General features: G+C 50.9%; 1 protein-coding gene across 1 annotated transcript; it reads left to right on the forward strand.

Moving 5' to 3' along the window:
- The first annotated feature begins 5,137 nt into the window (after positions 1–5,137).
- Dp1 (satellite-binding protein 1 Dp1) lies at positions 5,138–14,348 on the forward strand. The gene is made up of 15 exons (XM_029110782.1): positions 5,138–5,155; positions 5,471–5,527; positions 6,457–6,804; positions 7,608–7,749; positions 7,991–8,120; positions 8,271–8,368; positions 8,457–8,730; positions 8,855–8,941; positions 9,125–9,151; positions 9,330–9,590; positions 9,711–10,820; positions 10,934–11,083; positions 11,194–12,056; positions 12,191–12,312; positions 12,503–14,348. Exons 3-15 carry the CDS (start codon positions 6,495–6,497, stop codon positions 12,796–12,798), a joined length of 3,870 nt encoding a protein of 1,289 aa, XP_028966615.1. The 5' UTR covers positions 5,138–5,155; positions 5,471–5,527; positions 6,457–6,494; the 3' UTR covers positions 12,799–14,348.
- Positions 14,349–16,571: the final 2,223 nt, after the last annotated feature.

Here is a 16,571-nt window from a genome sequence, read left to right on the forward strand (position 1 = left end):
CTGAGAGGAAATTGGGGCATTTGTTCGCCGCTAGGTCATGAGGGAAGGTGCTGTTTCCCTGCTCAATCCCCGGAGTCTGGGAAAAATGGATTCCACGGTCGATAAGATCATCCCCCATATCTAGCATGATCTTCCAAAGGGAGCGTGGTCCCGAATCAGGAAATCAAGTTCTGGATCAGTTATGAGGTCGGGGGTTTGCGGAAATCGACAGGCTTCTTCACTCTGAATTTTCATTCTCCAATCGTCCCATGATAGAAATAGCAAGTCACTATATATCTCGAACAACTCCGGGGGGAGACACAAGCTCCTGCTCTGAATATGGCGCGCATGATTCTGTCGCTTCGTCTTCCGAAGGAGACTATCCTACACCCATATCATCGTCAGTTATCGGGAGGGCGCTCAGTGCGTTGTAGAAATTCTTGTCCCATCTCTGCGTACCAAGGGATTCCTTCACCCCAAGCTTTGCATACCCCTCTGGTCCTGCGGTTTCTCTAGTGGCGGCTGCAAACTTCTCCGACCTGCCGTTTCCTGATGAAAACTCGCGTCGCGATCAAGTCCTTATCATGTTATCGTAGTTCATGAGTTTGAACGAAGGTTGGAAATACAGGCTACCCACTACTGGCATGATGCCACCATCTCGATGCGCTTCTCAATTCGGTCGAAGCTTGGCTCAGTGCGGGGTTTCGCGCCCCTCTCGAGCTCTTTCTCGAATTCCTGAATCCTGATTGCACCTCATGGCATCCTGACGAGATCATTCAGGGGGCGAACGCTCCCATGTCGGAGACGAATCCTGAGGTGTCTGAGGTTCCGAACCTGCAATGAGAAACAATGATCCTGCGGCACGGTAAGATCCAGACTCTCTGGATACTCGACCGGCGGCCCGGCCACGGTTCAGCTTCCCTCGTGCAAACGACGCAGCGCCTTGGAGGGCCTATGCCTGATAGCAGCCAAGACCGAGGTGAATATCGTCATGCCGCCCATCACGTCCACGGCCTTGACGTTGATTCGTGCCTCGCCCCAGAGACATCCCGACAAGCTGTATTCAACCTGTTGCTCCCAGAGAGTGAAAACCCGGACTGCAGGACGCTCGCTGAGGAAACACTACATCAAATCGCCCCCGTCACCTAGGATCCTCCAGACTCGAGCGGTCCATCGATGAGACCGATGGACACGAAAATTCACGCGAAAACAATCAGAACGCTTCGCAGTCGTGTCTCCTTACAGCCCGGTTTCGCACAACCATCGGGCGGGGACCCGGTCCGCTCAGACGATGCATAAGTAGTATTTTTTCGCGCAATCCACCGAGCCGGAGGTTCCGAGTCTCGGACCCTCGGCCTGCTCTCTCATGCCGCTGTTTTCCGGAGTCAGCGCTCGGCGAGGCCCACTCAGATCCACCACGGGGTCGCGGCTCCATCCAGGGGTCGCTTGTGGCGCGCTTCCAATAGGGTCCAGGATTAACCCTGTGATCGAAGCAGGAAGAATCGGGGTTTCCTTCTGATTAAAAGCAAACAGCTTTGATGCTCAACACAGCCGATTCGCATCATTCAGACCCATCATGAGCAGGGAAGCAGATCGACTCTGATCATTCCCAGCTATGAAAGTTATTCAGCCGCGGAATGGCCCTCGAGGGGTCCGTCCGCTCCCTGCTGGGCCAATGCTCACATTCCGGTGTAGTTCCGAGTGTCGAGACTGCTTTATATGAGATCGCAACGCGCGCCGTCGATCTTCCGAATATTGTGGAGCCTTCTGCTCCGCAGGGCCGGAGACTCTCCTGATCGAACTTGCTACCGGATCTCCTTCTCGACTTCCCTGCTCTTCAGATGCAATGCTTTTACCGAGGGCTCGGCCGCCGCGACCGGAGATTCAATCCAGGCGCGTGGATCTGGGCTCATTCGCTGCTCGGTTTCGATAACGAGATGCGTTCTGCTGCGAGAATGGCAAACGGAGAGTATCACCAGGTGTTACACCGATCTATCAAAAAAAAGTGCACACGACTGCAAAAGCAGTCCGGTATAAAGCAACGTCAGCCCAGCGTATCTCGAGTCAGGCGGGCATGATCATCCTTATCGCACCGACAACACGGGTGACACTCCGTCCTTCAGAAGAATCGACTTGTTTCTGAATAGTCAACGAACGACGCGAAAACGAACAGCTCCAATGTCGACGCCGGAATCACGTACGATAATTTTCGCGCGGATTCCAAGTATTCGAGACTAGCGGCCTCTAGCACCGAGCACGCCGCACCGGGTCGTAGACGCGTCTTCGGTCTCGACTCACGGGTTTTCCCGACTTTGATGTCGGCAGGTGTCGATATGACGAATGCTTCGAGCTCACGTGGACCGCCAAATCGGAGCTCCGTGTTAAGCTTGAATCTCATCTCCCGATTTCCGCGCAAGATCCTCATTCAATGAGGATTCCTGACGATTTTCTAATGGACGTGTGCGAGAGGGATATCTGCGATGTGCACGGAGCCCGAGCGAAGATCTCCTCCTAATCTTCTTTTGATCTCGAATATACTACGGATATTTTTAAGAATCAGTCGGAAGTAATATTCTGATTATCTATGTAAGTCTTCTATCGGGTTTGGGGATTCAGTGTTGGTCGTCGTGTGAAATGATTGAATTCCTCCCTTTCGATCCCCTCTTCCGTTGGAGGTCTTCTCCGCAGCTGAATTAAGCAGACCTCGAATATCAGTCACCCGACGGAGGTACGGATATGAGATTTCGAACGCGATATATATGTATGCGACATCCTAGTATCTCGATCGACATACTCTACCGAACTCACGCTCGGAGTGAGATATGAATCTCTTGTTGGTCACACGGGACCTGATCGGATCGAACCCAATTCGCCTCGCAATGGAATGAAAATCGCAGTTCTGCACGGTGACCCAATCTGGCCGTCGCCGCTGTCGAATTCCGATCGTGCTGTGACGTAGCTCCGTTTCTCTGGGAATTCGATGAGCATCATGTCGAGTCTTTTCCACCCTTCATGATTCCAGCCGCAGATCTTCCTATTCAGCTGTTCCCATATGTTCATATCTGTCCTTATCGTCTCTTCCATGAGGCAAGGTCGGTTCTCGGTCCTGACATCGTCCAGCTGTCACACAATTTGTCTTCTGACTCGGCGTTTCTCTGAACATTCGAATGAGGAACATTCCATCTTGGTCGCGCGCTCAAACCAAGCTCTGCCCCTGATCGCGAGGGAAATCGCTGTGAATCGAGAGCCGTCTTTCTGAATCGTTTCGCGAAGATCGCACGATTCATTTGAGTCGATGCTCTCCAAAACCTTCCATGGCGGCGTTTGTCCATTCGTTCGCTCTGACTGAGCTGAATCCAAGCGATGCCGTCTGCATCGAAGTCGTTCAAGAACTTCTGAGGAAGAGCTGGAGGATGTCGCCTGCTCTAGCGAATACTCTTCCAGCCTACCCATCACCATAACCACGCCCGGAAGACATAACCTCAGTCCTCTTGAAGCTACGGATCTCGTCCGAGGACTGTCTTGCTTGTACGATGGACGAGCATCAGATTCCGGCCACTATGTGGGAAGCTTCGCAGTTTAATCGATGGGGACTCGATGTCTTCAATGAATTGTGTCGCCCACACGACGCGACGGATTGTAGTCGCGAAAACGAATCGGATCAAATCAGCTTTGATTAAATTCCGATCGTGTCTCGTGCTGTAGATTGAAGAGAGAACTTCCTCCAGATACATGGGCGTTTTGCGACAGAACCGTGAATCCTTCTTATTCGATAATTTGAAACATTCGTGCATAATTATGCGTAAATATTTTCAAGAGCTTGGTCCATAATACGTTGTCTCTTTCTTGCGTTTGATGCCTAGTCTTGATGATGAGAGATGTGACACCCAAACTTTTTTATAATCTCTCAGAAATCGCAGACGCAGCCCGCAGAAATTCGAAGAACAAGGTGTCTGGTCCGGGCATTAGCGTTGATCTTATCCCTGTCGAGTCTACACACAGGTCCGGTGTGGAGCGACCAGCGAGGGGTGTGGGCGGCTTCCTTCTGAGTGTCTGTGCCGAAATCGCAACACTCCGTGACCTTTCCCGATACATCATGCGAACTCATTCTCGAATTTCTCGAGTCTCACTGATGGTCCTATGATCTGATGCACAACCGTGCACGACCTTGCACAGCGTGGAAGCGCTACAATCCTCAAGGGCAGACTCTCTGCGAGAGAGTCGCGACAAATAAATTTGAATGTAGACCTTGGATAGATTGCTCAATATGGAGCAACAGAATTGTCCGCCTCTTTCGTCGTTAAGTCCTAACATGCTGACTGCGACACCCAACAGCCCCGGCAAGGAGGCGCAGTCGAGGATGAGCTATGTGGTAGGAGCATAGGGTCCTCCCGAGGAGCTCAAACCGCCTTCAGGCGTTCCGCAGATCACACCTAGATCACGACGGTTCACCGATCGCACAGTCCACTTATGATCCGGGTCTTATCCTGATGTGGCCTTGGTGTGATCCCGGCGAGCTTCACCGAGATTTCGTGCGATCCGTCGTAACCAAGGTGGGTGAGGTCCCTGAGTGATTCGCCGCGTTAGTGGTGCGAGCCATGCGGGAAAAAAACATAGCTATTTTTTCACACAATCCCGAGTCCACACTGCCCACCACAGTCCCATTGCGTCATGGATGGGGGCCCCGTCTTTTCATCATTCAATTTGGAATAATAGAGCTCGCAGTTTTTTTCCAGAGCCAGATAGGAACTTGGGTGCCGAGGGACCTAAAAATTGACTGATTCCGTCCCCCATAGGTAGGGCTACAGGCAAAGATGATCGTAATCATTGTTCTGTAAATTTTCGTCTGCCTACCATGGACCCATGACGTCACGAGAGTCTGTCTCACTCAGCCAATAGTCGGGTCTCAGCTGATAGCCGACGGTACATTCCAACCCTCTCGGGTTCAGGCCGCAGAAACAAATCTCATTTCTACGATTTTTCCTCGATCTTGTAAGGATTCGAGTGGCAGAAACGGATGCACCGAGACCCTGTTCTTGATCTCTGAGGACAGGAAACACTATCAGGGACCAAGAGGCCGCCGGCAGCAGGCGCTTAGCAGAACGCAGGCGTTATCTACGTAGAATCGAACCTTACAGGAGCTGCCGTTATCCTGGTTATTCCGTTCTGAGCTTTGGTAAGCGGTGGAGACGTGTCGCGTTGAAAGTTAGATTTTTCGAGGAAAATTCACTCCTCCAGGCGTACCAGTCAGTGGTTCCTGCCTTGTCGGTGGCCAGTCATTTTACGAATCGAAATTCGTATGTTGTGGCTCGAAATTGTCAAAAGTCAACTTTTTAAATGGCAATGTGGGAGCAGTGCGGATGTCTATAACCTGCTTTTCGCCGACTGTGCACGTCGCATGCGGTCGGTCGTCGCCTAACTAAAAGCGATACATGATAACATTTTTTCTTGGGCTGCAAGCTCTGAGTCTGATAATAATTTCGTTTTTCAGCTCCGATACGAGTATTGGATCGTAACGATCTACCGGACCGACTTTTGGGACAGTGCGGTACGTATGAAGTTGGGGCACTTCCAGATTTTCGAAACTGAGACGTCACGCCATGCGAGGAGCCCGAGCCGGGTCCACTCGTATGAATTCTGGGGAACATTTCGGTCGAGTTGTCGAAAGAGTTGTCTCCGTGAGCACCATCTTCCGCGAGAGAAAGACCTGGTCGAATCGCGATTGATGCGAAGTTTGAACTTCGCTGATTGCAAGTCACGCTAGTTCGATATCATCAAGCTACCGGATCGAGTTTATTTGACCCACCATGGGCGAATTCCGGAGCTGCACGTGTGCGGGGCTTCCGGCGAAAGCAGCATGTTTGTAGAGGATTTAGTGTTTCGCACAGCTGTTTGATGGCGGAGAGCTCGAGACGTGGGTCCCGGTCGAAACCTCGTGTCGACTAAACCCAGAGTGGGAATCTGAGCGATTTGCGCGTTCGTAGTTTGACTGTGATACTCGAAGAAATCGAATCGGGGACGAAATCGCGGGAGCAGCTTGCGGACGGCATGTAGCGAGGAACGCGGCAGACACTCTGTTTCTTTGAGTTTGACACGTCGGCAGCTCCGGCGATGTCGTCGACGATACCAGCGTGGACGCTTGTGTGGATGCGTTGAACCTAATCTCTGCTAAGAATTCCCGTGCGCCGAATCTTTTCCGAAACGCTCATTCAGCGGAATGGTTTCGTTGTTAGTTTCGATATTTTGTTCTGATGTGAGATGTTTGGAGCGTGTTGAATGGAGCGGTTTCCGAAGAATGTTTCGGAGGTTCCGCTCCGGCTGAACAAGATATACAAAAGGTGCGGAAATCGATCGAGAGCAGGAGACCGAGCGGAATCCTCGTAATCGCGAGCTAACGAGCGAGAGTGAGTGCCGTATATGAGGTGTTCGGCGAGTGGTGAGGAATCAGTTTTTGATGCGAAGTTTCTAACTCTGCAGCTAGCGCTCTGTGACTGACCGTGAACGGCCCTTCTGCAATGGATTCCAACGACTTCGAGTCCCTTACGATTAGCCCTGAAATCCAGACCGGACCGGATATGGACACTAATGGTACGACTTCGAACGGCACTGAAAATGGAGGAAACGGGTGCTACGATGAACTCTTCCCTGCTCTACCCGGAGGCCTCGGTGCGGCGGCTCCTGTGGTTAACGGCAAAGTCGGCTCGTGGGGATTGACGGGCAGTAAAAGCGTGCCCGCTGTACGAGCTATCAACAAGACGGAATTTTTCGTGATTTCATCTGAGGAGCGTCGACACAAGGATTTACCTTCTTCTTCGAAATTCGGAGGTTTGTGCGCTTATTCTGATTCCCTTAGAGACTCTGAATGAAAGTCGACGGTGGAACTCTGAGAAATTTTTAGGGGGCAGACGTTGTGCAGGCGATTTCTCTGGTCGATATTTCACGCTCGACCGACGAGGAGCAAGTCCTCATGACTGCTGAGATAGATATTGAATTATTCAAGTACATGATTCGGATGTTTTGAATCCACGATCGAAGGATGGGTCAAGTCCACAACGCGAGATCTGATCGTAGTTTGAATAAGGAGAAAGCCTGAGTGAGATGCAGCGTGCGGACCTTGGAATCGGAGTGAGCGAGCGTAGTATCGATTGAACCCCGTGAGACACCGAAATCATACAGTCGTGGAAAACGGAGTTTTTTTTGGATTCCTGCCGTTTGGACGTCCACATCTCCGGCTAGTGATCCACGTCGTGAGGAATGGTATCGCGAATCGTATGGAAGTCGTGAGGAAATGATTTTTGCGGAAGTATCGGGAATCAGATGCTCCCGAATCTTATTCTGAACCCTGCATGCTTCCGAATCGCACACCAAAAACTTTGCCATTCCTTTCCGCGAGATTTCGCGCGACATTCGAGCGAAAACCCTAGTCAGAAGCCATCGCGGAGTAAAACATGTGGAGTTTTGATTAGCTCACCGAGGGAGTCCGATTTCTTCATAGTGGTATTCGGGACCAATTCGAGTTGCGTATCGACGCAGATCCAAGGCCCGGGTAATGATCGATGGGGCTCGGTGGCGCCCTTGGACTCGTTTCCCGAGCAATACCCCTCGACCTAATCCGATGACTTCCCCAGGTTCAAGCGATTGTGATCAAGCCTCTGAACGCGAACGAAATATCGTCTACAAGATCGGAACTCAAACCCAGACATCTGTTGAGCTCACTACTTCGAAAACGGATGGCGTGCTCACTGTCGTCATCAATGGAAAAGCTGATAGGTTCGTTCATAGATACTTCTCGAAATCATATCCCCCGGGCGGGACATTGGAATGCCCTTACAACATCGAATCATAGAGAACTACCCCCTTTGTGGAGCGGTTCGGTGAAGTAGTCCCGAAATCCGGATTCATTGATGATCGAAATCCGATTACTCCGATGAGATGGTGCGATGATCCGTTGGTCCAAATGTGGGACCGGGTCGGTTGATGATTATCAGAATGAATTTATTCCAAATCGCAGGGTGGCGGAAGCGAAGAAGAGCATCATGGCCCAGCTGATCCGCGAAGCGCAAGCCGATCTCTTGATTCCGAAGGATCACCATCGACACATTCTTGGAGTGAAAGCTGCCAAGCTCAAGCAACTCGAAACGGTGAGTAGAGTGCTCACCGTCAAGAACGCATCATCCTTGTCGCAGGGTTGACATCATCAATTATGTTCAATCGAGAGATCCCGCCTTGGCATCGCATGAAGAAGCTTCCCGCCACTAGAATCAATTCCCGAAAATCGAAATAAATTCCAGGAAACTGGTACCAAGATCAGCGTTCCCCGACACGAAGATGATTCTGAGGTCATCTCCATCAAAGGACCGAAAGAAGGCATCGCTGCGGCGGCTCACAAGTAAGTCAGGACATCGATCTGAGCCCGGGACCCTTTAGGAGAAATCCGTCTCGAATCGGTCGCTAAGCATGTACCGCCTCCACTTCAGGATCCAAACTTTGTCTGATGAGTTGGCCAAGAACGATCGCGAAGTTATTGAAGTTGAGAAGAAATATCATGTCTTCATCATGGGACCAAGCAACAAAAATGTTGAGAGCATCAGACAGCAGACCGGAGCTAGAATCAGAATCCCGCCTCTGAGCTCCAAGGAGGACACTTTGATTGTGATCACCGGCGAGAAAGAAGGGGTGGCCGAAGCCAAGAAAGCGATCGCCCAGATCTACGAGGAGTGTAAAACAAACATCAAGGATACATCGATGCAGGTTCGTGGTGGAACTCTCGCTGGTGACTAAGATACGGAGTTCGGGCCCGGATGTTCCCACAAGTGGCCGAGGGCGGAACCGTGAGATGTGGACTTGTATCTTGATCGAATTATTCGTTTACTAGGTGCCCAAGGATCAGCACAAGTATATCCTTGGTCGCGGAGGTCAGACCCTGCAGGACATGTTCGAGAAAACAGGCGTCTGGATTGAGGTTAGTTTCCCTTCCGCTATGGGAGGCGATCCAGGAATTTCCGCCTTTCTCTGATTCGCCCAGTTGAGCTACTCGTCTCTCCTTCCGACTTACTCGTCTTATCATCTTCCTTCATTTCTCCCATTATACCTCTTCTACCTCGTGTATACCCACCATGGTTTAGATGCGGGAGTTCATTTTCAGTGTTCCTGTTTAGATAGTAAACACACAGTACGTGAGTCCAAACTGTTACGAACAGGGCGTTCGTCGGCAGCTCCCAAAGCTTCGGAGAAAACTAACCTAGACAGGAATTTTTATTTTCTCTTCTCCTTCTGTTTCTCCTCCGGACCCGGTGCATCCCACCAGGGACAGAGGAACCGCTCTCCTCATTGTAAAATAATAATTTTAGGTGCCTCCGCAAGACGTCGATTCGGACACCATCAAGCTCCTGGGTGAGCCCGGGAAATTGGGACAAGCTCTGTCTCTCGTCTACGAGAAAGCCAATAGCATGACTAAAGCTGAAATGAGCGCTCCTTCATGGCTTCACAAATATTTGATCGGAAAGAAAGGCGAGAACATCAATCGTATCCGCGAGAACTTCAAGGATGTCTACGTCGAGTTTGTCGACAACACGATCCGTATCGAAGGACCAAGGGAATCAGTTCAGAGCGTAAGTATCGATTCCTGTCGCGATAAATCACCAGTCGATCGCCCTACACAGCTCGGCTCCCTGCTCATAAACCGACTCGGAGAGAAATAGATACTGAGCGAGTGTTCTGTTTGGGATCAGGTTCGTGGACTCCTGCAGTCGGAAATCGATCAGATCACGTCTCAAACGACTTGCACTGAAATCATTGCCCCGGCCTCGTACCACCCTCACATCATCGGCAAGAACGGAGCCAATGTCAACCGACTGAAGCAGGAACTCAATGTGAAAATCCACATTCCTGCTGCGAACGACGGCAACGCCGAAGTGATCACCATCGAAGGCGAACCGAACGATGTCGCAAAAGCCAAGAAAGAACTCGAAGAGATGGTCAAGAAACTGCGTAACGAGACCGTCAAGGAACTCAAATGCGAGAGCCGGCTCCACGGCCAGATCATCGGGCCCGGTGGAGAGAAAATAAACGAGCTCCGGAACAAGTTCAACCAGGTCAGCATTTCGGTGCCTTCGGCCTCCAAGAATTCCGACATTATCACCATTCGTGGTGATAAGCGCGACGTTGAAGAATGCCACAAATCGCTTTCCGGAATGATCAAGGAACTCCAGCGGACGAACTACAAGGTCGACGTGAACCTCTTCAAACAGTTTGTCCGTTATCTCCAAAATCCGAAAGGCCGCACAATTCTACAAACGATTCAGAAGGACACAACGGCCAAAATTTCTCTTCCAAAAGACGGCTCCGCAGAACTCGTGAGCATCGTCGGCGAGAAAGACAAAGTCGAGAAAGCCAAAATGCTGCTCCTCGATGCCCAGAGGAAGAACTCCGACATCGTCGAGAAAGAGATCCTCATCCCCAACAAGATTCACGGCGCTCTCCTGCGTTTCAAGCGTGCCCTCCTGAACTCGATCCTCGAGGACGCCGGCTGTGCTGCGTCCGAGGTTGACGTCGAGTTCCCACCCAGCGGGAAAAACTCGGATCGCTGCATCATCTCAGGTCCGAAAGACATGGTCGAGAAAGCCAAGGCGCGTCTTCTCGAAGAGGCCAACGAACGCGCGCTCGCCAGCTACAGCGAGGAAGTCAAGGCGAAGCCGCAGTACATGAAATACCTCATCGGACGCAAGGGCGCCAACATTCACAAACTCCGTGAAAAAACAACCGCCAGAGTTATTTTCCCCGCGGAGGACAGCGAGGACCGGGAGACCATCGTGATTATTGGTCGGGAGCAAGCCGTCAAAGTAAGTTCGGCTACGACGGCGTCTCGCATCAGCTAGCCCAATGGAAATTTGTTTGACTACGAGGAGCAGTACGAATTTCCGGGAAAATATTCTAACTCGTCTTGTCCGTTCAGGCGGCTCGCAAGGAGCTCGAAGCAATGATCGCTGCTCTTGAAAACGACACTGAGGATACCGTCCAGATCCCCGCAAAACACCACAAGCACTTCGTGGCAAGACGAGGTGAAGTCCTCGAGATCGTCGCCGAGGAATTCGGGGGAGTGCAGGTGAGTCGAGACTTCCTGAATAGGCGAGGGGTCTCCCCCCGGCGAGCTGATTCCAAAGCCCCGATTTCGCCGTCGAGGTCCACCCGTAAAGCTTTCCTTGCGATTTCCAGGTGAGCTTCCCCAAGAGCGGGAGCGGATCCGACACCGTTACGATTAAGGGTGCTAAGGAATTCGTCGCTGGTGCCAAACAGAATCTGCTTGATAGGGTCAAGGAGCTAGACAGTCAGGTCACCATCAACTGCTGCATTCCTCAAGTTCACCACCGTTCCGTCATGGGACCTAAGGGTGTGAAGGTGCAGGCTATCACGAAGGAGTTCAGCGTTCAAATCAAATTCCCAGACCGCCAACAGAACGGCGATGAACCCGCCGAGGAGAACACGGGAGACGAGAACGATGTCCGAAACATTATCACCATCACTGGTCTCAAGGAACGTTGTGAAGCCGCCAAACAAGCTCTTGAGAACCTTATTCCGATCTCGATCGATGTGCCCGTCGACGCCAAACTCCACCGATACATCATCGGTCAGAAGGGCAAAGACGTTCGCGAGCTTATGGACAAGTACGACGTCAACATTAAAGTGCCGCAGGCCGGTGAGAACGTCGACTTCGTGAAAGTGTCCGGCGCGCCGCATAGAGTGGCCAGCTGCCGTGAGGAACTCGAGGAAAGGATCAAGAAGCTAGAGGAAGACGAGCAGGATCGTAAGCTGAAGTCGTTCTCTTTGACTATCGATGTTCCTGCGAAACACCACCCCAAGATTGTCGGACGCAAAGGAGCCGTGGTCACTAAACTCCGCGAGAAATACCAAGTTCAAATTCAGTTCCCAAGCAAGACCTCCGATGGTGAAGCTTCGTCCTCGACGACAATCACCGTCACAGGCTACGAGCAGAACGCTTACGCAGCCCGTGACGAAATCCTCACCATGGTGCAAGAACTCGACGAAATGATTACCAAGACCATCAAGCTTGATCACAGGTATGCGGGCCGGGCTTCGAGAATATCCAGAACTGATTCTTAGGAGATCTGATTCTCTGATTCCGACTAGGCTCAATTCTCTAATTCCTCAGCAGCCCTATATGTCAAACCGAATATTTTTCCCTCCGCTACAGAACCCATTCTCGGATCATTGGACAGAGAGGTCGTCGCGTCCGCAAGATCATGGACGACTTCAAAGTGGAGATTAAGTTCCCTCGTCCAGACGCCTCTGATCCCGATCTTGTTGAAGTCGTTGGTGAGTTCAATTTCTTTTCTCCGTTCTGTCAGTCTGAAGCGGAAACCTCCCCCCCCCCCCGCCCGAAGTGTTTCGAAGGGCTGCCAGGCTCCGGCCCTTCGAGAAAAAAACTGAATTTGAAGCTCGCGGTACCAGCATGAGCCGATATTTCGGGACTTCGTACTGACAAACGTCTCGTTTCTCCCCAAAGGTATGGAAGACAATGTTGAGGACGCCATCCAGTATCTCAAGGATCAAGAAGATGAACTGATGGAGTCGGTCTCCGACGAAAGTCTCTACCAGAGACCTAGACAAGATACCCTCAACAACATTTTCCAGGCTCGTCAAGGAGGAGCTGGTGGTCGTCAGGGTTTCGTGGTTCAGGGCGCTCCTTGGTCTCAATCGTCATCGCAAAACGTTCCGGATTCGGAGAGCCAATCCGACTTCCCATCGTTCGGAGGCCGCCCCTCGAACGGGTCCGGCGTAGCATGGGGACCCCGCCGTTGAGTCTGATCGCATCTTCCATTAAAGAAAGCCTATGTGATCGGGTCAAAGTGGTAAAATTCATGACAGAGGCAAGAGCCGTTCATAGGGGAAGAGGGCGGGGGAATTGGTAGGATCCTAGGTAGATCTCGGGTAGAACAATACGGATCATGCATGTGCATTGGTTGTGTCATGTTTCGGCATGTCGACTTCTGGCACTCATATCACAGAGCGGCTATATGGAAAAGTTTTATTCTCTAATTTCGATCGTGTGAGGGTTTCATCGAGCGAGTGGCTCAGACAGATCTTCTCCTACGGAGTCGCCTATCGTGCTTCTATTCCTCGTCTATCGATGTTCACACGATCGCTTTCCTTCCGACCTACCTTAAGTGTCCATCTAAAAACGTTTCCCCGATCACGTTCGTTCTTCCCTTCAGAATACCCATAGCAAATCTCCTCTTCCGTTCTCGATTCCGTAGCAATATTTTCCCTGAATGTCGAGACGTCTAAATATTAATCATTGAACTCTCTAACCTAACGGACCTTATGACGGAGCAGCCCCGCTCCCCGTGGGGAGAAAAGCTCGAGGGAGTTCGGTGCAGGTTCAGGGCGCAAGCCAGGTGCAACAGGTATCCCATCCCATTTTATATATATTTTTCGGGTTGTTTTGTGACGACTGAATGTCCGATCTGCCTCGTAAAGGGTGCGTTCGAAATGATGTGATGGTACATCAAGACTAACGTCAAAACTGCGTGCGAGGCAGGAGCAGCTGATTTGACGATGAAGTAGAGAGAGAAGCTGAAGAAGAGCGAAAGATAAGGAGAGACTCGCCCCCGACCGGTCTTCCTTGCTGAGAGGGCTATGCAAAGGCGCTACCGCAAGCATTAACACTTATGCAAATTTTAGGTCATTGAGATAATGATTAAGACGGAGATGATGGTTTTAACCCAGTCACGTCCACTTCGGGTCTGTTTCTCGCCTCACGAAGTTTCCCTCCTCCCGTTCTACGACACCCTCTTGTCCCGTCCCAAGCTATGCTATCTTATCCAGTTGTCGCCTTCGAAACGATTCGTCGGTATTTCGTGTTTTCAATCAGTTAATTTAAGCAAACACTTTCCTCAACGACGAGAAGAATCAATTGGCAGAGAGAAATCGTTCTCCATTTCCCTCCGAGACATTTGCTTTTCGAGTCAGCGAATGCCTTCTGTGGGGCTCGCCTATCGGAGGAGAAGAAGTGGACGACGAATAACACATTCACCACCATCCTGTAATATTGCTACTAAGACCAGTACTCTTCAATGGTACTGCGGGTTATGCTGCTCCATTCTTTACGATAACTAGGGAAATATGATGATGAAGATCTTGTCGAGATCTTGGCGCCACTTTTTCATTAAAACGAAAAAAAGCGACCCTGACTGGAAGAACGCAAACATGCTGCTGTTGCTGCTCATTAAGATATTCACTATGGAAAAAGGCAAGCTGGATTGTTGCCGATCGATTCCGTCTCTTTTATGAGCACCCTGGCGTGCAGGCGGACGGGCCGAACAAGCTTCGGTGAATAAACTTTTTTAAAATACCCTTCCTCCTTGATTTCCTTCTGTGTTGATTTTCCTCACCCATACCCTCAACAGCACCCAGTGTACGTTTCTAAATCGTTGTGTTCGCCTACATCGATCATTTATCCGCTAGCCCGATTTTACTCTTTCGGCGATGCTTCGAGCCTTTAATATGTCAGCTGCCCGATCAGATTTTTTATTCCGCTCTGTATAATCCGATAGTTCTCGCTGTTTCACGCTGCCTCCGTGATTATCTCACCGCTAGGATCCCCTCTTTGTGGCGCTTCATGGAGTTATGAAACTCTCTCCATACTCATGTACTGAACCCCGCTCCTAGGAGCAGTTCGTCTCACACACGCCGTGAGGGGAGAATAGAGCCTACGATGAGGGGAAGATTGAGGTAACCCCAATTTCCCTCTAAAATGGAGAGGAATCAGTCACGCCGAATCGTTGGGGTTTCTTCGATGAGGAGTCACTCCGTGCGATTCGAATCCCAGATCGATCGATCACTTCAACCCGACGCAGGATAGCCGTGAGAACTCCGTGATCAAGCTAGGTAGCTCGGGGCTTTCTGCTCGCGAACGATGTATTATACTTACGCACAAACTCGGAGAGCGTGGAATCGAAGAGAGCTGATTGTAATCGTCGATAGTATTATCGCTTCGGTCATCGAATAAGCTGGAATCGTTCGGAAACTGACGCTGTACTGGCTCGGACGAATCTCACGAAAGTTTGATGGAACGACTTCGGGCAATCAGGCGCCTTCAGAAGCATGGGCATCTGCATCGATGCGATCGTCCATGCATGCAGACAGAGTGTTCCCTATCGGGAATGGAATGGTAGGGGAACTCGAGAATGGAGAGAAAATTTCGGCTTGAGAATATATACATCACGATTGTGGACGTTGAATGGAGGAATGTTCGCGGATGAGCTTCTCCGAGAGGAACCTTTTAGGCTGCCTTGTGGAGGTATCTTGCATTGAGGGCCGGCAATGAGCATCGATCCTGGTATCCCGTTGCGTATGATCCTCCTTGGGCTACATTCTTCTGGTTCAAAGATGAGAAAGACGCGAGCGTCGCTATCCCCGCGCGGCTAAGAGCTTCCACATGCCGACCTCGAGCCTGCTTCCGAACATGTGATAGGAAAGCCTCCCAGGAAGGGGCAAGCTCGCATCGTCCACATCGAGCTTGATTTCATCCTTCCGCTAGATATACGACCCGAGTCGATAATAAAGGAATGATACTGCGGTAAGAGAGCCGTGGGTGACTTCTTGTTTGAAAAAATCCAGATCATCTTATCCAACTTCTGAACCACCGAAAAAAATAATGGACCGGAACGCGGAGCTGATTCTCTCAGTTCTCCTCGGAAACGTTCCGCGGGGAGCGGGGAGGCCAGATGCGCCCCGGGTATCACGGTTAAAAAAAAAGTGCCGACAAGCCTCAAAGAAGGAAAGTTTTGACTGATTGAGTTGGGCTCAATCGAAGAATTCCTGGAAATGACGATTGGAAGCGAGAGGTATGAAGGAGGTTTGTAGGATAAGTCCGAAGGTTTCGGCACCGGGACCGAGGACGTCCGCCTCGGCCATCAGAGAGGCACGGAACGCCTTTGCTTCTCCTTAGAAGATGCTGAGTCTGACAAACTTATGTTACTCTTCGGTTGAATGCCATGAGATTTCGTATCTGAGGGGGTCGAAGGAGTATTCCCACTGACATCGCTCAGAGCCAGGATATCGCACGGATATAAATCATCGGGGGATGTCGAGAAGAAAATGGGAGGAACTTTCGGCTGAGACTTCGGGCACCTCTCGAATTTGGCCCGAGTGTCTCTGGGAAGCTTTCCCGCCTCATTTCAAATCTGACAGCTCCGACGAGCGACGGTATTCCCTCTTCTTGAGCCCCAAGTTTTTCTCCGAGAAAGCGACCAGATGAAGGGATCGGGTTCCCTGGTCACTCACGGTGCAAGCTAGAGCGAAACACTGGACTTCTCCACCGAGACCGCATCTCTGTTTCTGTTTCACCATATTGTATTATTATTGGCTTGACGAGGAAGAGGAAGCCGAGAACGACCCCTAGCGGTTCGGAAGCGAACTATCGGGGGTTAATTTCTCCCTGGAAATAGGATTCTAGCGGAACTCGCAGAGAAATCCGCTTCTCCCCTCACTCAGGAAATCCTCGCAGAGCATTCTCTCGATTGAATGACCCGACATCGGCATGACATCGGATTGAGCACTACTTCTGGGGC

The sequence above is a fragment of the Galendromus occidentalis genome, unplaced genomic scaffold, assembly GCF_000255335.2.
Source record: "Galendromus occidentalis unplaced genomic scaffold, Mocc_1.1 scf7180000077089, whole genome shotgun sequence".
Classification (NCBI taxonomy): domain Eukaryota; kingdom Metazoa; phylum Arthropoda; class Arachnida; order Mesostigmata; family Phytoseiidae; genus Galendromus; species Galendromus occidentalis.